This window comes from Sorex fumeus, unplaced genomic scaffold, assembly GCF_029834395.1.
Source record: "Sorex fumeus unplaced genomic scaffold, SorFum_2.1 ptg000122l, whole genome shotgun sequence".
Taxonomy (NCBI): domain Eukaryota; kingdom Metazoa; phylum Chordata; class Mammalia; order Eulipotyphla; family Soricidae; genus Sorex; species Sorex fumeus.
The window spans coordinates 12961344-12983052 of NW_026606179.1; the positions used below are offsets into that span (position 1 = coordinate 12961344).

A 21709-nucleotide genomic window follows, 5' to 3' on the forward strand; every position below is an offset into this window, starting at 1 on the left:
ACTCCCTTCCTTCCTGGGATAGGTGAAAATTATTTTATGATTTTTTTATATGATAGGCTCAGAACATTTAATAGTTGATTCAAAGATGTATTTCTTGCTAAGTCCTAAGCACAGGGTGGTGCTCAGGGCTTACTCCTGTTTGTTTGTTTGGTTTTGGCTTTTCTGGCCAAACCTGGGGCAATGCTCAGGAGTTACTCCTTCAGGGATCACTCCTGCTGGTGCTGGAGGGACCTTATGGGGTTCTGGGATCGAACCTGGGTAAACCCCAGGCAAGTGCCCTTCCTGCTATGCTATCACTCTGATATATATATATATATATATATTGGACTTTTTGGGTTATACCTGGCGATGCTCAGGGCTTTCTCTTGGTTCTCAGGAATCAATCCTGGCCTTGCTTGGGGGACCATATGGATGCTGGGGATTGAACCTGGGTTAGCTGCCTGCAAGTCAAATGCCCTACACACTGGGCCCCTAACTCTTTCTATTTGAGCCCCACCAGACAGTGCTCATAGGCTACTCCCAGGTGTGTGCTCATGGGTCTCTTCCATTAGGAAAAACTGGACCTCGTGCCAGGTGAATGGCTGGACCACTGGACTGCCTCTCCTGTCTCTTTCCTCATCTGTTCCGTCTTCCGTGAGACAAGGTTCTGGGACAATGTGCGCCCTTGGGCAACCCAGGCACCCAGATTTCAAGATGTCAGACGTTCCTTTCCTTTCAGGCTGAGAAATTTTCCACTGCAGAGAGACGCCCGCACATTCTCTTTCCTCACCCTAAAAACCCGTGGCTGTTTCCCTAAGCTTCAGAGACAGATCAAAGACCCAGCCAGGATTTCCCACCCTGTCTTCCTGGGGTCCCTGTGGCCTGGCTTAGACTCCGAAGCTCTGAGGTAGGGATGAGACTCTGAGGTTTAATTGAGATGAGTTGAATTACTGGTACCACGTGAACCAAAAATAACGCCAATTATGGGACTGGAAGGGAGGGCGCTTGCCTTGCGGACCCAGGTTCAATCCCAAGCATCCCCTATGGTTCCTTGAGCCCACCAGGAGTGATCCCTGAGTGCAGAGCCAGGAGGAAAGCTGAGCACTACCAGCTGTGGCCCAAAAGCAAATAAACAAAAGCCCAGGAGAGCTAATACAGTGGGTAATGTGCTTGCCTGGTATGCAACTGATACCCTTCATCTCCTGGCCAGGAATGACCCCCGAGCACAGAGCCAGTAGTAAGCCATGAACACAGCCAGGTGTGCCCCCAAAACACACAGTTCCATGGTCAGAGATGGCTCAAAGGACTAGAGCACATGGTGAGTTAATCTGTAGCCCTCCATGGTCTCCTGAACCAAAAGTAACCCCTAAGCACCATAGCGTGTGGCACACACACACCAAAAGAAACTCCAAGATAACATGACCATGATCTGATCTTGGTCATCTCAGGCTCGCTGTGTGATAGGACTCTCCTCCCTTCTCCAAAACTGCCAAGCAATAGCACAGATGGAGCAATGGCACAGCGGGTAGGGCATTTGCCTTGCACATGGCCAACCTGGGTTCAATTCCCAGCATCCCAATGATCCTCCAAGCACCAGCACCACCAGGAGTAATTTCTGAGTGCATGAGCCAGGAATAACCCCTGTGCATCGCCAGGTGTGACCCAAAAAGCAAAACAAACAACAAACAAACAAACAAAAACCTGAGCCAGGCAGGAAGGGCCCTGGGGAGGAGTTTATGGATCTTCCTTCTTGACTCTGCTTGTGTCCAGTGTAAGGGAGGAAAGAGAATGAAGGGAACTCTTCATTGGTAGAACAGTGAGGAGAGTGTTTGCCATACAGGTGACAGACCCCAGTTCGATCCCTGCCACCCCAAATGATTCTCCTGAGCCCACCAGGAGTGATCCCTGAGCAGAAAGCTAGAAGTAAGCTGTGAGCATGATTAGCCCAAAAACCAAATAAATCAACAGGAACCTGGATAGTACAGGGGGCCGGGTGCTTACCTTACAAGCAGCTGACCAGGATCTGATCCCTGACACCCCATACAATCCCCCAACCCCCACCAAGAGTGATCCCTGTGGGACTGGAATGATCATGTGGAGGACATTTGCCTTGCATGCCACCGATCAGGATGTGATCTTCAGCATCCCTTATGGTCCCCCGACCACCGTCAGAAGTAATTCCTGTGTGAAGACCCAGGAGTAACCCCCTAAATATCACCGGATGTGACCCAAAAAGCCAAAACAAAAAGTGATCCGAGTGCAGAGCCAGGAGTAACCCCTGTGCAACACTGCCGCCACCTCTAGTAGACAGATGTGGTATTGCTTGACAGCACACAATTTCTCGAAAATTTCTTAGAAGCTACAGAAGTCTCAGAGGCCTAACAGAGAACAGCCTATTCATTTTGTATTTTCTGTTTTGTGCTCACACCTGGAGATGCCCAGGGGATACTCCTCCAGGTACTGCAGGGTGGAGGGAAGGGTTATATGTGGTTGCAGGGATGGTACCAGGATCAGTGCAAGCACCTTACCTCCTGTACTATCCAGCCTCTCAACCTTATTTTATTTTTCTTTTCTCTTAATATTTTGGGGGGTGGGCCACACCCACTGGTGCACCGGGATCTCACCCTAACTTTTTCTATCTCCCTGGTCCCATCAATTTATTTGCTTAAAAAAAAACAAACACTATTCGCTTTTAACACTGCCCCATGCCTTCTCTCTCTGTCTCTGTCTGTCTGTCTCTCTCACTCTCTCTTTCTCTCTCTCTCTCTCTCTCTCTCTCTTACTCTCTTTGGCTTTTTGGGTCACACTTTTTGTGTCACACCTGGCAATGCTCAGGGGTTACTCCTGGCTATGCACTCAGGATTGGGGGACATACGAGATGCCAGGGATTGAACCTGGGTCAGCCACGTGCAAGACAAATGCTTTACCCACTGTACTATCGTTCTGACCCCTTGCCTTCTCACATGCATGTATGCACACACACACACACACATACAAGCGCACTAGAGCACAACTTACACACACACACACACACACACACACACACACTTCTTTAATTTTAAAATACTGTCATGGGGCCAGAGAGATAGTATAAGAATTAAGACATTTGTTTTGTACAGCACTGCATAGGGTCCTCCGAGCCCCAGCCAGTAGTCATTCCTGAGCACAGAGCCAGGAGTCAACTCTGGACACTGCCAGGTGTGACCCAAAACCCAAAAAGAAAAAGGGGGGGCTTGAAGACTGTCATAAACATGGGTTTATTCCCAAAGTCATTAAATAAGCACTGAATAAATAATTAAAATGGATGTTCAGTGACAACACCCAATTACCAGTTGAAGTCTGTGGAAAGAGACACCCTTCAGAGCTCAGAACTCTCTCAATTTTATAAAGGTAATTCTGGGCCGGTGCAACAGCACACCGGGTAGGGCGTTGGCCTTGCATGTGGCCGACCTGGGTTCAATCCTCAGCATCCCATAGGGTCCCCGAGCACTGCTAGGAGTGATTCCTGAGTGCAGAGCCAGGAGCAATCCCTGAGCATCACTGGGTATGGCCCCACAAGGAAAAAAAAAATTATCTTCCTATTTTTTGCAGGGGGAGGTGTTTTTTGGATCACACCGACTAGGATCAGGGGTTGCTCCTGGTTTTGCACTCAGGAATCACTCCTGAAAATGCTTGGGGGACCATATGGGATGGTCCCATATGACCTATGGATCGAACTCGGGTCAGCTACTGGCAAGCCAACGCCCTACCCGCTGTGTTATTGCTCTGGCCTTAGAAAGATAATTCTGAGCGCAGGGCAAATATTAGGGAACACAGGAGTAGCTTCTCCCCGACCAAACTCTTTAAAACATGTGCAAGAAAGGGGCGAAACATCTCATGAAAAGAGTGTAAATAACCTATTAGTGCACCTGCCACCACGGCCGCCTGAGCCAAAATTATGCCCCACCCCTGAATCAAATATATTTTTATTGTCAACACTTTTTCAAATTCTGGATTGCGGACAGGGGCTGTGAGAACCTATTAGTGTCCCACTTGTTATGTACATATTATCCATAATAGATACAGATATGGGCTGGAACGATAGCACAGCGGATAGAGCTTTTGCCTTGCAAGCAGCCAACATGGCCAACCTGAGTTCGATTCCTCTGCCCGTCTCAGAGAACCCAGCAAGCTACAGAGAGTATCTCGCCTGCACAGCAAAGCCTGGCAAGCTACCTGTGACGTATTCGATATGCCAAACACAGTAACAGTTGTCACAATGGAGACGTTACTGGGCCGGCTCGAGCAAATCGATGAACAACGGGAGGACAGTGACAGTAACAGTGACAGATAGAGATATAGGTATCACTGTTAACCCCTTTGTTCATCAATTTGCTTGAGCAGGTACCAGTAACATCTCCATTCATCCCTGTCATGTGCTAGTGTAGCTTGATGGCATATTGGGGGCTCTTTCAGGGTCAGGGGAATGAGAACCATCATTGTTACTGTTTTTGGCATACCGATTATACCACGGGTAGTTTGCCAGGCTTTGCCGTGCGGGTGGGATACTCTCGGTAGCTTGCCAGGCTCTACGAGAGGGATGGAGGCTTTTGGGGCAGCCTCTAATCACTTTTACAGGTATATTATATGTATACACCACTACGCTGTTGGACTCTTCCTTTGGGGAGTGCTTGTAGTCTTGGGAAGACCGGACCCTACCGGACTGCGAATCTCTGGCACCCCCTCTAGGCAGCGCCTGATCTTGCAGTCTTCGGTTCCTTTGCATTCTGTGATTGGTCCTGATGAATCTAACTGGGCCAAAGCAGTAGACCAATGGTACTGCACTTGGCCTGGTTCCAACCCCCACACCATGTCTGCCAGGAGTAATCCTCGAGCAGAGGGCCAGGAGTAGTCCCTGACCACTACTGGGTTTGCGGCCACCTCCCACACCCGCAAAAAAGAAAAGAAAAGAAAGAAACAAAAATCTTCATAGTCATACCATTTCCATTAGCTAGGGAGTAGTAGTTTAGGCGTCCGAGCTGGAACCAACCGAACCAAGCATGTCACGTGACCCAAGTTAAAAAGGTAAAGGTAAAGGCCCTCCCGTTGATCGTCGATTTGCTCGAGCGGGCCCAGTAACGTCTCCATTGGAGACTTTGTTGTTACTGTGTCTGGCATATCGAATACTCTCGGTAGCTTGCCGGGCTCTCCGAGAGGGGCGGAGGAATCGAACTCGGGTCGGCCATGTTGGCCGCTTGTAAGGCGAACGCCCTACCCGCTGTGCTATCGCTCCAGCCCCCCAAGTTAACCCATTGGATTGAAGCAAGCCCTGGCCAGATGTCCTTCCCCGAGGGCAGGGTTTGCACCAGAAATGAGGGTTTATGGGCACCAGTGACATAACCTGGGAATGAGGCCAAACCGAGAAACAGCCGAGACCCCTAAGATGCCTATGGAATGGTTCCTTTCTGATCGCCTTGAAGAGATCCTGTTATTGAGAGCACAGACCCTCTGCCCTGGGTCCAAGACTAAGCTTCCCTTGGATCGTATGGCCATGTGACCTGGGATTCTGTTGGACATACACACAGATATACACCCCATTTTGGTCACTCACATCTCCCCATTTCCCAGGACCACCACTGTAGTGCAGACACCATCTGCCCTCAGTGATGGCATTCTCAGCACCTTCCACCAGTACCCTCTTACAGTCCACTCTCCACTCCATAGTCTAGTGAACACCAGACTCTACTCATATATCTACTGGACTCAGCAGTTCCCCACACAACCTGAAAGTTGAGGCTGGTGCATAATAAGTGCTCAATAAACGGTAAAATGAAAAAAGTATAGCTAGCAAAAGAGAGACAGAAGGAAGGAGAGGTAGCACAGGAGTTAAGGTGTTTGCACGTGGCTGACCCCAGGTCAGTCTTTAACACCACATATGGTCCCTGAGGAACTAGAAGTTTCTGGGACAGAGGGTACCAGAGATAGTGAGATAAATCAGAGACAGTGAGAGGTACAGTTGAAGAGACAATATTGAGAGATTTCAGAGGGAGACATTGAAATAAATATCAAGAGACAGAGGCTGGAGAGATAGCACAGTGGGTAAGGTACTTGCTTTGCACGCAGCTCACCTGGATTAGATCCCCAGCACCATATAAGGTCCCCTGAGCACTGCCAGGAGTAAGTCCTAAGCACCACCTGGTGTGGCTCAAAAACCAGAAAAGGGAGCAGGTGGCAGAATCTGGAGTGACAGTTCAAGAGCTAAGGCACTTGCCTTGACACAGCTGGGCTTGGCTCCATCTGTTGTCCCACATATGGTCACCAGCACTGGTACAGAACCAGGAACATCTCAAATCCAGACAGCAATCAAGAAAGAGCTGGGTTGGGGCTGGAGCAATAGCACAGCGGGTAGGGCGTTTGCCTTGCACGCGGCTGACCCGGGTTCGATTCCCAGCATCCCATATGGTCCCCCGAGCACCACCAGGAGTGATTCCTGAGTGCAAAGCCAGGAGTAACCCCTGAGCATTGGTGGGTGTGACCCAAAAAGAAAAAAAAAAAAGAAAGAGCTGGGTTGCTCCCCAGACATTCTGAGCTTCAAAATCTGTGCCTCTTGGGACTATGCAAACCGGGGCAGGTGCCCACTTAGGTCTGAATATACCTCTTGGAAAAGGGTGGGAGAAGGGAAAGGAAAGAGATAAGGGAAGAAACTGACCCACTTAACCAGGTCCAGACCCACAGTTGACCCAGCAGGAGGTTCGGCTGATGCTCTGGAAGCCTGCAGTTCCAGGGAGGGTGCTGGACAGGAAAACTGCTTCACACATCTTGCCTGGTGTCTAGCCTCATTCTTCCCGGGGAGGGGGGGGGGGTGTTAGGGGTGGTAGGGGGGGTGGACACGGACTCATCTCTCTATGCAAGATCCACACCTGCGTTTCTGTCCCTTCGTTTACCAGCAGCCTCACAGCCACAGAGGTTGTTGGAACATTCCCAGATAGAACAGTGCTCCCTACCCCCGCCACTACTAATCCAGACACCGTCCTAAACAACCCAGGCGTCTTTACCGACTACCCCTCTCGCGAGCGCCCCCTACAGTTCATCCCTCACTCCACACTCCGAGTCCCGCGCAGCCGAGAATCCCCCGCCCCACTTGGCCATTCTCCTCTCAGGCTCCCAGCTGCGTGGTGACAGCTCAGCGTGACAGCCCGCCCCCCACATTATAGCTGTGCCAAGTACGATCGACGCAGAACCCGATTCTTGCTGGGATCAGTGAACCCCCTCCTCCCTTCTCCGGCAGGGATAGGAAGGCAATTCACCCTGGACATGCAGATTACCATCAAGTCCTTCGCGCCATCTGACCTTCAAGTGCCCGGGTGCGCACACGCTTCTCCTCCCTATCCCAAGCCCCAGTCTACGACGAAAAAAGAAACGAGTGCGCTTTGGGACAAAAACCCGCTCAGCCTACCAGGGAAGGAGAAACACAGGTCAGACGCTGTCAAGGCTTTCCGCCCAAAACTGGGCCAACACCACCAGCCCCCAACTCCCCACTACAGACAAAACAAACAACAGCACGAGGGTTGTTGGAGCTGGAGTTTACTGCAGGGGGACGGAGAGACACGGAGATTCGGGAAGGAGGGCGGCGGGCTCCGAGCTAGATGCTCCAGCGGGAGGCTCAGGAGGGGCAGACCAGGACGGGGGCGGCCAGACGGTGGAGGACCCGCCTGCATTGGAGACGCTGCGACAGGCGAGGCCCCGGGCCGGCCCCTCGTCGCCTCCGGTACTTCATGGTGCCGGCTCCAGGGACGCTAAGCGACGTCACGAAGGGGAGTCCGGGCGCAGCGCGATGGGGGCGCCGGCGACCAGCTCCGGGTGTATGGAGGGGGACCGCGTCCTCAGCCCGCCGCGGCCTCCGGCGTCGCCCCGGGCATCAGGCGGCGGCGGCGGCGGCTGCGCGGCAGCTCGAGCTGGGGTCGCGGCCCGCTGGGGGCTCCCAGGATGCAGGAGACCGAGGCGGCGGCTGCAGGCGCCGGGGCGGGCGGCGCGCCCGGGCGGGCGGCGCACGGAGGCGGGGGAGCGCTAGGTGGCGGGCCGGCGGGGCCCGCGGGGGGCCTCGTGGGCACCCAGATGAGCCCGTAGTAGACGGCGAGCAGCACGGCGGCCAAAGAGACGCAGAGAAAGTAGGCGCAGACCGGGGCCAGTCGCAGCCAGCGGCCGCGCGGCCCCTCGCTCAGCCCGGCGCTTCCCGGGCTCTCCCCGCCGCCGCCCACGCAGCTCGTGCCCCGCATCCCCGCTGCCCACTCGGCCCCGCGCTGCGGCCCGCCAGGCCCCGCCCCCTCGGAGGCGGCCCCCGCGCCCCGGGCCCCCGCACCCAAGCCCGCCCCCTCCGACACGGACACGCCCCTGCGTGGGCGGGCCTCCCCCGCGCCCTGAGCCCGCCCCTCCGCAGCCTCCAGCCAACCTAAGGCCCTGGTCCCGCCCATACCTGGCCCTGGCCCCGCCCCCCGCGAGTTACAACCCTCCCAGGCAGGTCTCCCGCAGACATCTGCTAGACTCGCATCACACCGAACCGGCCTCAGATGCCCAGCCGGCCCCAGCACTTTTTCTAGCATCCAATTTTTGTTGGCCACACCCGACGGTGTTCAGGGTTTACCTCTGCTCTGCACTCAGGTATCACTCACTCCTGGACGGCTCGGGGGAGGGTACAGGGTAGTACCCTCCCCTTTATAAGCCCTTAGTGAAGCTAAGACTTCAGGGGCCGGAGCGATAGTCCAGCTGGGAGGGCGCTTGCCTTGCAAGGCAGCTGAACCGTGTTCAATCTCCAGCATCCCACAGGTTCCCCGAGTACTGCCAGGAGTAGGCCCTGAGCATCGCCACTCCAAGGCTGAAAGCCTCCCCCCTCCGAACTGGACTCTCCCCGACCTCTGACCTCACGTTTCTCTAACCCGCCTCCCTCTCCCCCTGGGGACGCGTACCCCCTCACCACGACCAAGATCTCCCCCTCTAAACCGGCTTTCGCGGCCTCACCCCACTCCGAACTCTGCCCCTCCCTAAAGCTGGCTCCGCCCAGGCGCTCTAACCACGCCCCTCGCGGGCCCAGGTGTCCAGGCAGGCCGCGAAGCTCCAGCCTCACGCCCCTCCCAGAGCCCCGGCCGGGGATCCAGACTAACTCCCACCCCCTCCCGTCCAGGCGGGGAAGCTTCAGTCCCCTCCCGACAGCGTCTTCAAGAATTCGGGGTGGCCTGCGGGAAGGCGGGGAGGAAGAAGAATTATAGGTGCGGAGGAAGACCCCCCCCCTTCCTCCCGCCGGCCGAGCCCGCCAAGCCCGCCAAGCAATGCAGCGGAGGTCAGCGGAAGCACAGCGTTTAATCGAGACGCCGAGTCTGGCCACGAGTGTCCGGCGCGGCCGGACACCGGCACCCACTCTCCCGGGCCCGCGCCTTCTCAGCGTCCGGCCGCCACGGCGCTCCCGGCAGGCAGCCCGGGTGACAGCCCAGGGCCAGCCCCGCTCCCCGGCTCTAGCCCTCTCGTTCAACCCCCTCCTGGCCGCGGGGTGGCGGAAGCGGGCGGTTAGTGCAGCGCAGAGGCCCCCTGCGGCGGGGCGGTCAGCGGGCGGCCCCCGGGGGCGGGGCGGCCGCCACCACCTTGCAGAAACGCACCCTCTGGAAGTCGGTGATCTCTGCGGTCTCCCGGCCCTCAGGGCCTGCCTCTGAGGAGAGAAGGGGCCGTAAGCATCTGTACCCTGACCCCCAGAATCCTGTCCCTCCTCTGAGGCTGGCTGCAGGCCCAACTCCCCTCACCTGGAGCCCACCATGGAGCAAAGACTCCCCACCACCACCACCACCAAGTACAGCTTTGCTGCAAAGGGGAAAACTTAACTTCTGTGAATGGGCTCCAGGTCAGGGGGCCCAGTACCCATCCCACTAGCTCAAGGTCCACCTGTGCCCCCTCCTTCTTGGCTCTGCCCCCAAATCTTAGGGGATCAAAAGTCCTGGTTTGCAAGCCGCCTTCTCAGGGAGGCCAAGGAGCTGTTGGCTCCCCACTGGGCCCAATATTCTAAGGCGGCCCAGCAGTTCTGACCTGAGCACCTGATTTGCCACTTCTGCCTCCAAACTAACTCTGGCCCTGGGCTGGGGCTGGAGTTAAGGAGACCCCTGGAATCCAGCCCCGCCGAACTCACCCACCACCAAATGCTTTCCACTGCCCTTGCCCGTTTCCCCCTAAACTAAACTCAGACCCTGGCAGTTCCTCCTGGATGCATTCCACCCCCACGGCAGACTCCCCTCTCCCCAGCCCCCTCCATCCCAGCACCCCCCCACAACCTGAGCAGAAGGCCCCCAGATCTTACCCCTGCTCCCCCATTCCCCTTCCACCACCCCAGCACACCCCACCTGGAGCAGCCTCAGACCCCTCCTCTTCGGCTTTTGGGGTTCCTGGGTGGCTCTGCCTGCTCTCCAGGGAGGCAGGGGCTGGCTGGTCTCCTCCTGGGGAAGGGGGAGGCCCAGTCAAGACCCCCACCTCCCCAAAATAGCCTCCTCAAGACAGAAGGCCCCAGGAGCAGGGCTGGGGAGTGTCAAGGACACACATGGGGGTTGTGGTGGAAACTATGAATTCTTTATTGGGGAAGGGTCTGCCCAGAGTGGGGCAGGATCTGGGGATAAGCCCAAAGAAATGGGCAGGGATGTCGCCCAACCCCGGCCCCAGGAGGGGGGACCACACAGGGCCGCAGGACCCAGCCCCCACGCTCCCACTGTGCCCCCGTCAGCACGCACATGCAGCCAGCCTCATGCACTCTCAAACGGCCAGGCCTCACCCTGGGAGGAGGCGCCCGGCGGGCGGGTGCTCCGCGGAGAATTCAGCTCCATTTCTTCACCCCAGTCGGACACGGGCTGGTGGCCCCCAGGGGGTGAGAAGGGTCTAGAGGGTGAGGCTGGGGTTTGGGGTGACGCCAGGAGGGGTGCTGGCTCCGGAGGTGTGGCAGGCTCCCTGTCAGCCTGCTCACTGCCTGGGGTCCCAGGGGGCTCAGCCTCTTGGGGGGGGTGGTCTCCGGCAGCCTCTCCCTCCTCCTCCTCCTCAGCTTCTTCCTCTTCTTCTTCTTCTTCTTCCTCCTCCTCCTCCTCCTCTTCCTCGGCATCCTCTTCCTCATCACTCACATCCTCCCAATCCTCATCCTCGTCTCCCTCCTCGCCCACCTCCTCCTCCCCATCATCCTCAGGAGGCCGATGGGCAGGGCTGGGGGTCTCAGAGGGCTGTGGGGAACACAAGGCAGGTCAGCAGGGAGCATGGCCTGGGTACCCCACCCCACCCGGAAGCGGACAGCCTGTCCTACCTGCGCAGTTGTCTCTGTGGGGGGCGCAGGCTGCAGGGTCTTGGGGGTTGGGGACGCAGTCTCCCTCATCTCCCACCGGTCATCATGGTCACTGCAGGGGACCAAAGTTGGGGTTGAGACCAGGCACCCACCATCCCCAGCCTCAGCCTGAAAGGTTCCATAATTCAATTTGGGGGGAGGCAAGAGCTTGGAGTTCCTGGGGGGGCGGGCCCAGGGATGGGGGTGCTGGGGTGGGGTGGAAGGGGTCGCCTGAGGGACTGAGCGCTTGACCTAAAGAGAAGCATCCTGGACCCACCGACACACAGACACAGGCAGGAGAAAGCGGCAGTGCCTGCGGGGGAGGGGTGAGCATGCCAGGAGAAGGGGCGCCCCCACCTGTAGGCACGGGGGGCCGCCTTGGCGGGGGGCCGACCGGCCCTCCTCCTCCTGCGGCTGACCTCAGCTTTGTGCTGGGACAGGAACTCCCCGAAAGTGGGAGGCTTGGGAGGCCGAGTCCAGGCGTGGTCATCTGCAACAGAAGCCACCGAGAGTTGGGGCGCGGGGGTGGAGGCCTGGCTGACATTCCCCACCCTGAGTCACCCACTCACCAAACCGGTGGGAAGGTTCGAGGGTCGCAACAGGGCCGTCCTTGAACCTGAGGACAGAGACAGCAGAGTGGGCACCTGTGAGCCCCCGGGGAAAAAGACAACAAGGTGGCCGCAAGCCAGCACTGGGCCAGACAAGACAGCTCAGGGCAGGGCCCCTCCCTCATCCCTGGCACCCCGCCTCACCCCAACACCCACAGTGCAGACCCTCAAAACCTCACCAGAGGCCACAGGGGCAGGAGGAGAGCTCAAAGGCAGCTTTGCCCACAGGAGGCCGGGCCCCTGCCCAGAGCAACAGGGCCCTGAGCACTGCCGGGAACAACTCATCCCAAGTGGCCCCTGAGTTTGCCTCCCACCAAATAAAAGGGAAACAGGGTCCCAGACAAGAGGCATATTTCACATCACAGCAACAAGCAGGAAAACGTTTAACCCCCGCAAAGAACACAGATCCCCAGCTTCCTGCTGGGGCGCTCTGAGCTCGGAGCACCCCAGTCACTGTGCCCTGTGTCCGCTGTGCCCCCGGCCCGGGGCAGGGCCTTGCCCCCTGCAGCTCTGGCCTCAGTGCTTTCTCTGGTGGGGTTTGATGGGGGCAGGGGTCACTCACAGTGGCACTAAGTGTTGGGGTATTGGGGATGGATCCAGGATGAGCACTTTAACTCAGCCTCCCGGCACTGTCTCAGGCCTCCTGCACTGGCAGCTCTTTGGACAGCCCCAGATCCTCCCTGGGTGTACCCCACCGGCTTCAGATCTCAGCTCAGAGGCCTTCTAACCCTGCACACAGCCCGCTGGGAATCCAAAACTTTCCCCTCCGCCAAAAATGGTGGTTCTAGAACCTTCTCCATCTTTCCATCTTTGGTATAGAAGCTGGTTCTGCAGTCAATGGCATGAAAGCTTCACTTTCAGCCTCACTGGGACAGAACCAGGATACCCAGGACAGTGGGGGGACAGGCCAGGATGGCAGAGGTCTGCACCTGCCTTTCCCGAGCCTTCCCTTCCTGAGAACTGACATGCAAGCTCCTGGGCCTGTGGCCACTGCACCCCCACCGGAGGGGGCTGAGGCTCAGTGTCCCCAGGCACTGTCAGTGAACCCCTGGCTGCCTCAATGGGGACCTGGAGCCATTCCTTCTGCCCACGCCCTTAGGACAGAATTGAGGCACCCCCTCACCCTGGCTGGCCCAGAAAGGCTGGAGGAAGAGGCAGGCTCTCCGGTGCCCCCCCCACCCTGTGGGGTGCCGCAGCCTGGCGGGGTCCCCGGGGGACTCACATCCCCTCGGTCTTCTCTGCGTCCCACTCCCGCCGCCACTGGCCCGTGGGCTTGCGGTGCCGCTGCAGCCGCTCCTGGTCGATTTTCTCACGCTCCTGCTTCCAGCGCAAGTACTCAGAGCGCTCGCGGCCCGTCATGGACAGCGTCATGTCCCCGGACCCGCTCTGGCCAGCACGGCGGCCCTGCGCGAGCACAGGACAGGCGGACGAGCAGCCCGTGAGGGAAGCCACGCCCCGCGTCCCCCGGATCACCCCACGTGACCCCACTCCCACCCACCCCCAACCCCAGCCTCTTCCATGGGGCCCTTCCTTCCCCCACTGCGGGGGGCTGCCGGCGCCCACCTGCCGCTCCTGCTCCAGGCCCGAGCGCACCCGCTCGAAGTCGGGGCCGCCCCAGTTGCGCCCATGCCGCCGGCTGCCCTCCCGCCGGTCCCGCTCTGGCTCCTCCAGGGGCCCACCGCGCCGCCGAGGGTCGTCCAGGAAGTTCCGCACGGGGTTGGGCTCCAGCACTCCTTCCTGCCGGCATAGGGCAGGGCGTTGGGGACCACGGGGGCGCATGGGCAGCCCCCCCCCCCCCCCCCCCCCCCCCCCCCCCGCCCCTCTCCTCCGCTGTCTGGGCACTAGGCACTGACCCGCTGGTTGCGCTCATACTCGGCGATCTTCTCCATCTCCTCGTTCATCTTCTCAATGTTCTGCCGGCGCCGCTCCTCCCACTCCTGGTGAGAGAGGGACCCGCTTCGTACCCTGTCTGGGTGTGCCCGCAGCAGAGGGGCCTAGGCCACCCGGGCCCCAGGCCCTGCCCACCTGGACAGAGGGACCCCTGGGCTCTGCCACCCAGAGACACCTCGTGCCCCCACTGCAGTCCTAGACACTGGCAGCCCCAGGGTCCTGCCCACCTGGACACTGAGACCCCTGGGGTCCTAGATACCTGGACATTGGGAGCCCCAGGGTCCTGCCCACCTTAACACTGAGACCCCCTGGGCCCTGTGCCAGACCCTAGGGGCACCTATCTCCCCACCTCCCTTCCCACTCCTCAGCTCATCCAGCCAGCAGTGATTCCTTCTCTCTCTGGAGTTTTGTTTTTTGTTTTGTTTTGTTTTTTGCTTTTCGGGTCACACCCGGAGATGCACAGGGATTACTTCTGACTCATGCACTCAGGAATTACTCCTGGCGATGTTCAGGGGACCATATGGGATGCTGGGAATCAACCCGGGTCAGCCACATGCAAGGCAAACGCCCTACCCGCTGTGCTATCGCTCCAGTCCCCTAGAATGAGTCTTTTTATCTTTATTTTTTTAGTGTTTGGGCCATGTGTGGTGATGCTTGTTCAGGGGTTACTGGCTCTGTGCTCAGGAATCACTTCTGGCAGTATATAGGGGCCATACAGAGAGAGTGTCAGGGATAGAACCAAGGTAGGCTGCACACAAGGCAAGCGCCCTATCTGCTGTACTACTGCTGTACCCGCTGGGGTGAGTCTTAGCTGTGAATCTTTCTGGCAAAAAGCATCAGACCAGAGAGTGAGTCTGGGAGCTCAACACTGGCATGGCAGTGGGAAGGTCCCTGAGCTCAGACGGACCACATGAGGTGCCAGAGGTTGAACCCAGGTTGGCTGTGTTGGCTGTGTACAAGGCCAGCACCAACCCTACTGTGTCAACACACTGGCCTCTGTGGTTACTGGATTTCACACCTGCATGTAACCAAGCTGCTGAGGGCGTATCTTCAATCCCAAGACAGAAAGTGGCACTTGGTGGCATGGGTAAAGTGTGGCTGAGAGCAGCCAGCCTGGGCCCCTCTCGAGGGCTCCCACGGCTCTCGATGCCCTCCAGAAGCCCGACTCACATGGTCCCTTGAAGAGCATGAACCCCAACATTCCCAGAGACGCCAGCTCCCAAGGACAGGGAATTCCAACACCAGCGTGGCCAACACATGCTCAGCCCCCCGCAGGAGTCGGGCAATGGCACCCTCCCCCTGTGTGAGGTGAGGGTGCACAGTCGGTGGGTGCACACATGGGTGGGTGCCACTGCCCAACCCTCCCCACCAATGCCAGGGGTGGAGCCAGAGGCTGAGAAAGTGGGGCTGGAGCCTGGAGCCATGTACACCGGGAGGGCACTTGCCTTGCGTGCAGCCAACCCAGGTTCAATTCCCACCATGCTAAATGGTCCCCCAAGCTCGCCAGGCGCCAGGGGTAAGTCGTGAGCCCCACTAGGTGTGGCCCAGATTTTTTTTCAACACCGAAAACACCAGAGGGTACACAAACACGAATCACCGAATCACTGAGTTGCGACCAACTCTGTCCTCCAGAGCAAGGTAGACAGAGAGACAGACAGCACCCGGGGAGAAAAGAGCCCAAGACAGACAGCAGTGGGGCATTACATTTCAGAAAGACCACAAAAAGCGGGGAGTTGGGGGAGGGTAGTTGGCTCCAAGGGGGCACAGCAGAGCGAGCGCCTCTCCGGCACAGCAGGCTGGCCCAAGCTCCTCCAGGGGTGATCCTGAGAACCCCAGGTGTAGCCCAAACTCGAGACAGACGGGAGAGCACCAGACAGGGGAGCAAGGCCACTGGCCGGAGGTGACCGACATTGGTTCACCTTCCATCCCTACCTTGGATTTGCGGTCGAAGCTAGAAGTGTCTCCGGTTCCCGAGAGATGTGGGGCGCCCCGGCCTCGACCCCTCCGGCCACGACCTCCAGTCCCCCGAGCATGTTCCCTGGAACTGTCCTCCCAGCCACGGGGGGCACGGCCCGCGCCTGCTCGGCCGCCCTGCTGCTGAGGCGGGGGCCGGCCTCCCTTGGGGGTCCCCGGGGCCCGAGAGGTGCCAGGAGTCCTCCGGGTGGGGCCCAGGTTCTTCTCCTGGAAGGAAAGGAAGAGCGGTCACGAAGTGGGGACGGCCTGGAGCAAGCAGGAAGGTGCTGGGTCCCGGCAGCTCACCAGCTCCACCTCGACATTCTCCTTCTCCAGGGACCGGCCCTTGCGGGGCGCTGTCACAGCCACCCCCTCGAGCTCAGCCTTCTTTCGGTCCTCCTCAATTTCCTGGGGAGAGGGAGAGGGAGGGTCAGAGCACCCAGCCACAGCTCAGCAGCTGCTCCCCCATCTGATTACACCCCCGCCCTTCTCCTGAGCTCAAGACAAGCCAACCCATCACTTCACGCTGCTCAAAACACACCCGAAGGGCACCTGCTCTGGCGGGAGGCCAAGGCTTTCAGGATCCGGACTCAGGAGCACCCTGCCCTGCTTCCTGCCAACTCCCCCTACAACATTCCGGACTAGGGCCTGCCGCAGGGCCCTTGCACCTGCGGTCCCTTCTAGCCCCTGTGTGCATCTCCTCACTAGTCCCCCCTGAACCCCCCAACCCCACTCTCATCCACTTCCCTGGAGACCATCTGGCTTTACCGCCTGTGCTGTCTGTCTGGGTCTACCTGCCCCGCCCTGGCTGGTACCCACCCTGGGCCGAGAGCTGCCAGGAACAGGAGCTACGGCACACGCTCATTTGTTCAGGATGAATGAATGCATGAAGAATGAACCCAGGGCATCCACTCACCTGCCCGGATCCCATCTCTGAGCCACACCACCACTAACTTATCACCTTTGATAGGAGCGGGGGCCTCGTCCTGGACCCTCCTTCCTTGCCCTCCCCCCGTCCTCCCCCCAGCCCAGCTCTAATCCTGCTGGCCCCCCCAGGTCCAATCTCCAGGATCACCCCTCCTGGCGCCAGCACACAGCAGCTGGAGGGGCCTTCCCGGAAAGCAATTCTGGGGCTGGGGAGTGAGTTCAAATGGCACACACGAAAGGCCTGAGTCAAGTCCCTGGCACCACACGGTCCCACACGCACTATCAGGGGCCACCCCTGAGCACCAAGTCAGGAGCAGCCCCCGAGCATCACCAAGTATGATGATTCCTCAAAAGAGGAAACGCCCAGTGCCAGAGCTATAGTATAGCAGGGAGGGCATTTGCCTAGCACACGGTCAACCCAGGTTCGATCCCTCACATCCCATATGGTCCCCAAGTACCGCCAGGAGTAATTCCTGAGTAAGTAAAGTAAAGTAAAGGCCCTCCCGTTGATCATCGATTTGCTCGAACGGGCCCAGTAACATCTCCATTGGAGACTTTGTTGTTACTGTGTCTGGCATATCGAATACTTCACGGGGAGCTTGCCAGGCTCTGCCGCGCGGGCGAGATACTCTCGGCAGCTTGCCGGGCTCTCCGAGAGGGGTGGAGGAATCGAACTCGGGTCGGCCATGTTGGCTGCGTGCAAGGCAAACGCCCTACCCGCTGTGCTATCGCTCCAGCCCAATTCCTGAGTAACCTCTGAGTATCACTAGGTGTGACCCAAAAAGCCAAAAAAGACAAAAAAAAAAAAAAGGTTACTTAAGCCTGGTTCCACCTGAGCTCAAACAAAGCCTTGCTCAAGCACCACGAAAGGCAGTGGAGGCTGGCAGCCAGTGTCAACCCACTGGCCCCTACTCTGGGTTTCTGCACGAACTGTCCCTCTCATCCGACACAGGTCTTGAGTAGCCAATATCCACACTCCCTAGGGCCGCAGGCAGAGTCCTGGCCGAGCACACAAACCGGGTGAGAAGCTCTCTCTGGGTACCCACAGAGCCCTGCATCCTTCCCCTGAGCTGGGCTCGCTGAGGTCTGGAAGGGCCTGGGCCAGTGAACACCCCGGGATTTGTGAGTGGGATGGAATGACAGCATGGAGGAGTCAGCCAGGCAGCAGCCCTCGGCTTTGCACCTGAGTGTGATGGGAGACATGGGAAGGTTTGTGGGAGGGGGGAGGGAGAAACTCACAGGGAGGAGAGGGGGTGGGGTCTCCCAGGGCGGGGCTAGGGCACCTGGTAGCGCCGGATGAGGGCCTCATTCTTCCTCCGCAGAGCCTCAATCCTCTTGTCCAACTCAGCATCCTTCTCCTCCTTGGACTTCAGATCCAGCGTGGCTGCCTGGGGGGAGGAGAAGGGGTGGAGTGGGGCACAGTAAGGAGAACATCTCCCCACCCACCCCCAGTGTAACTCCACCCAGGGTCTCCGCATCTCCCGCAACCTGCCCCTAGCTCGAGATGCCCCCACACCTGATTCCTAAGTCCTCATTTTGCATCTTACCATGCTGCTGGCAGGATGGGGCCGGGGCCCCAGCACTGCTCGCCTGCAGAATCAGATCGAAGCACTGGGAGTTTCCTAAATACGGAGGAAAGGGAAGGATGAAGGCCAAAGGGTTTCCCAACCGGCTTCCCCCTCTCCCACGCGGGAGGCGCCCCACGCACACACAGTAACCCCTTCACCCAAGAAAATTCTGCTCCCCGGTCTTCTCGGAGTGTTTGGGCCCTCTTCCTGGGTCTCCTCCCGTGCCCTGCCCACTGCCACACGGAAGGGACCGGTCCAGCCTCCACAGCCCCAGCTGGGCCTTCACCCGTGCCATGTCGGGAGAGCGTCAGCGACGTCTCCTCCCTGCCACTCATGGCACAGGAAAGTCTGGGTCCACTTTCAATGCCAACTCTGAGGCCTCTTCCCAGGAAAGTTTCAGAAACATCCCCTAAGACTGTACTGACTGCCCCACCACCCTCAGAAAACATGCTAAGCCCGCAGATCCTCAGAGCAGCCCCTGGGCCACCTCCCGCTGCAGAAAAAAAGGACCCCCGCCTACGCATCCCCGCCCCCCCCCCCAGCAAGGATACCCAAAGTTGGCCCGAGGGCGGCAGGGAACGCCTCCAGGTCCTGGAGACTCACCACACCAGCCCGGGCGTGGACAAGCCTCCCAACCCGCCACTTCCCAGAACAGGGAGAGAATGCCCGCCCAGGCCACAGGGACAAACTTGGCGGCCCCGCCTTTCCCGCCAGACCCCGGCCCCGCCCACACGCGCGTCACTAGTCGGGTCCGCCGCCCGGTGAACCCGCCCGCCCCTCGCCCTGTCAATCGGGCCCCGCCCCGGATGACCCAGCCAAGCTTTGGCCCCGCCCCACGGCCAAGTGCCGCCTCCTGCGCAGACCCCGCCCCCACCCCGCCTCAGCTTCAGGCCCCGCCCTTCGATTGGCCAGCTCCTTAGCCCCGCCCCACCACAAGTCAGACGCTAGATACGCCCACTTGCAGCGGCGGCAAAACTTTACGGCCCCGCCCCCAAGCCTTTCAGCAAGTGTCCGGGCCGGGCCCTGAGCTCGCCCCACCACGACATGGCTCCGCCTCCAGCCACAGCCCAACTTTTAGGCCACGCCCACACCGTCCCGGCCCCGCCCGCCCAGGCCCTGCCCACCCGAGCACGTCCCGCCCCGCCGGCGCCCCCACACTAGCCCATGTGGGCGTCCTGTCCCCGCCCCCTGCCGAGCGCTGACCCCGCCCCCGCGGCCCGCACGCCCCTGCCCGCGCCCGCGCCCTCGCTCCGCACGTGGGGCTCCAGGCCCCGCCCTCTCCGGGCGCGCTCCCGGCCCCCTTCCCCGGTCACCTGTCGCCGAGACCCCGCGGTGTCCGCGACTCCCGCTCCGTCGGGCTCCGAGTCCGCAGCTCCCGGGCGCCGTGCGTCACTTCCCGCCCGCACCACGTGAAGAAGGGAAATAGAGAGGGTCACTTCCGGTTTTGCCGGGCCGCTTCCGGGAGCCTTAAAGGGGCCGAGCCCCCACGGGTGAGGGGCAAACGTGGGTGCGGCGGGCCCACCGAAGTGTCCCAGAAGCTTGGTCAGCTTCCTTCTCCCTGGATTATACCGCCTTCCAGGGAAAGGAGACATCTCTCTCTGTCTCTCTTCCCCTCCTCCTCCCCGCTAAATTACATGCACATATCTCAGAAGTGTAGACGTTTACATTTTCCAATTTGCAGGCTCGTTCCTTCCTTTCTAAATCGACATTGAGTTACCAGGCTCGATGCTTGAGGTATGGGGAGGAGACGTGAGGAGCCACAGTCACCCACCCTTGACCTCATGCAGGAAGACACCAGTGACTGTGATGGACCAAATGTCTCGTATTGAAGGGTAGGAGGTGAAGCTCGCATACAAGGGACTGTCTGTCCAGGCAGAAGAACCTCATCCTGTTCCCCACTCCCACCCCCTAAAACAAAGATAATCGAAATGCCTGCTTCTCCTTTGCCAGGGCACTATAGAGCCTTAACAGCCTTTCAGGAATTTTGAACTTTTTTTTTTAATTGAATGACGGTGAGATACAGTTATAAAGCTTTCACGTTCCTTCGAGATTCACCCTTACAATGATGGAACACCCATTTCTCCACCAGTGCGTACTCCCCACCACCAATGTCCCAGTACATCCCTCCTCCCCATCCTAGTCCTCACCCAACCTCCATGGCAGGCAAATTCCCCAGTACTCTCTACTTTTGGGCATTATGTTTTTCCCGAAATTTCCCATCACCATCCAAGCCTGCCTTCCAGGGGCAGATGCTAGATCATTTATTGTCCGTTGCTCATTTTAAATATCATGGGTGCTGTGGCCGTGTGCTTCTGGAATCCTAGATTATAAATGATTGGGTTCCAAAGACATTCTGTGGGGCACTAATCCATTTTGGGATTTAATTGGGCCTGTGGACCAGGGCTCTTGGTGCGCGTAGATGGTGCCTGGAGGCACATTGTGGGTTTGACAGCCAGGCTGATGAGCAGGTGGGGAGCTGGGGAGGGACAGCCCAGCACCTATGGCACCATGCGGCCTGGAGATTTAGTCCTGGAACACGCATACCTGGGCCTTGCTTGTGGAAGCTCTTGGTCACTACGACTCCATCTGGAGTGGGCGGGGGAACTGCACCTGCTCCATCTGGGGTGCCCCGGTGAAATTGGCTCAGTATGGGGCCCAGAGAGATCTCCAACTCTGTGGTGTCTTCCAGGACTGGCTGCTGTGTCTCTCTGGCTTTTGATCTCTTTCAAGATTTATTTATGGGTCTCTGAAGCAAGGCCAGTAATAGAGTTTACAGGGTTGTGCTAGAATTGGTTCTGGGGGTGACTGCCAGTGTTTCCATGTGTATTGGGAAGTGGGGGGAGGTACTCCACCCCAACTCCGTGAAAGCCTGGAGATTTCAGTCACAAAACCCACATACCCGATTTTTCAGCAGATTATATCTTGGTGAGGTCTGTCCTGAGATCGTGGAGTCAGGCCGAGGGTATGGCAATGATTTCGGATTGTGGAAGCAAGTGGCTGCTGGGGGCTCTGCTTAGGCAGGCACAGGCCAATCTGCCCCCCTCCGCTTTACCCCCATCTGTACAGCCATCCGCAGGTCCAAGATTAACTGTGGCTTGTGATCTCTTTCAAGATTTATCTATGGGTCTCTGAAATAAGGTCAATAAATGAGCTTGTGTTTTGCTGAGCCGGAGATGGATTGTGGACATGGCTCCCACATACCTAACTTTTGGAGATTTAATTTCTTAGTAAATTTGGTCCCAAGTTGTTGGGGTGCAACCAAAGGTACTGAGGCAATTTGGGGGTATCAGGAAGCCTGAAGGCACCATCACTGCTGCTGATGTACTCTCCCTGAAGGTACAGGTTGACCTATTGGTGGCACCATAGCCCCGAGATTTTGAGCATCTTAAACTTCCTAATTTCTCAAACACCTGCTTGCTTGAGCTCCTAATCCAGACGAAATAGGAGCCGTCCTTGAAACCTGTTTAGGT

General features: G+C 58.4%; 2 protein-coding genes across 4 annotated transcripts; both read right to left on the reverse strand.

The window, feature by feature from the left end:
- Positions 1 to 7526: 7526 nt before the first annotated feature.
- INAFM1 (InaF motif containing 1) lies at positions 7527 to 8376 on the reverse strand. The gene has a single exon (XM_056136668.1). It carries the CDS (start codon positions 8232 to 8234, stop codon positions 7842 to 7844), a length of 393 nt encoding a protein of 130 aa, XP_055992643.1. The 5' UTR covers positions 8235 to 8376; the 3' UTR covers positions 7527 to 7841.
- A 615-nt stretch (positions 8377 to 8991) lies between these two features.
- Positions 8992 to 19668, reverse strand: CCDC9 (coiled-coil domain containing 9). 3 transcript variants are annotated; one of them, XM_056136666.1, is made up of 15 exons: positions 19553 to 19668; positions 18219 to 18293; positions 17955 to 18059; positions 16051 to 16152; positions 15724 to 15972; positions 13755 to 13838; positions 13465 to 13638; positions 13124 to 13305; positions 11863 to 11909; positions 11651 to 11783; positions 11276 to 11366; positions 10760 to 11195; positions 10338 to 10430; positions 9606 to 9655; positions 8992 to 9188 (listed from the first exon to the last, which is right to left on the reverse strand). In XM_056136666.1, the coding sequence occupies exons 2-15, from the start codon at positions 18219 to 18221 to the stop codon at positions 9171 to 9173; spliced, it is 1767 nt and encodes a 588-aa protein (XP_055992641.1). In that variant the 5' UTR covers positions 18222 to 18293; positions 19553 to 19668; the 3' UTR covers positions 8992 to 9170. The 3 variants fall into 3 exon arrangements, with proteins under 3 accessions (XP_055992641.1, XP_055992640.1, XP_055992642.1); XM_056136665.1 differs by lacking the exon at positions 8992 to 9188 and having other exon boundaries at positions 9197 to 9655; XM_056136667.1 differs by lacking the exons at positions 8992 to 9188; positions 9606 to 9655; positions 10338 to 10430 and having other exon boundaries at positions 10621 to 11195.
- Positions 19669 to 21709: the final 2041 nt, after the last annotated feature.

Coding starts and splice junctions, on each gene's coding strand:
- INAFM1 (XM_056136668.1), bottom strand. CDS start 8,234: ATGCGGGGCACGAGCTGCGTGGGCGGCGGCGGGGAGAGCCCGGGAAGC.
- CCDC9 (XM_056136665.1), bottom strand. Junction 11,910..13,123: donor GCAGAGAAGACCGAGGGGAT/GTGAGTCCCCCG, acceptor CTCTGTCCTCAG/GTTCAAGGACGGCCCTGTTG. Junction 10,431..10,759: donor GCCGGGCGCCTCCTCCCAGG/GTGAGGCCTGGC, acceptor CCCCTTCCCCAG/GAGGAGACCAGCCAGCCCCT.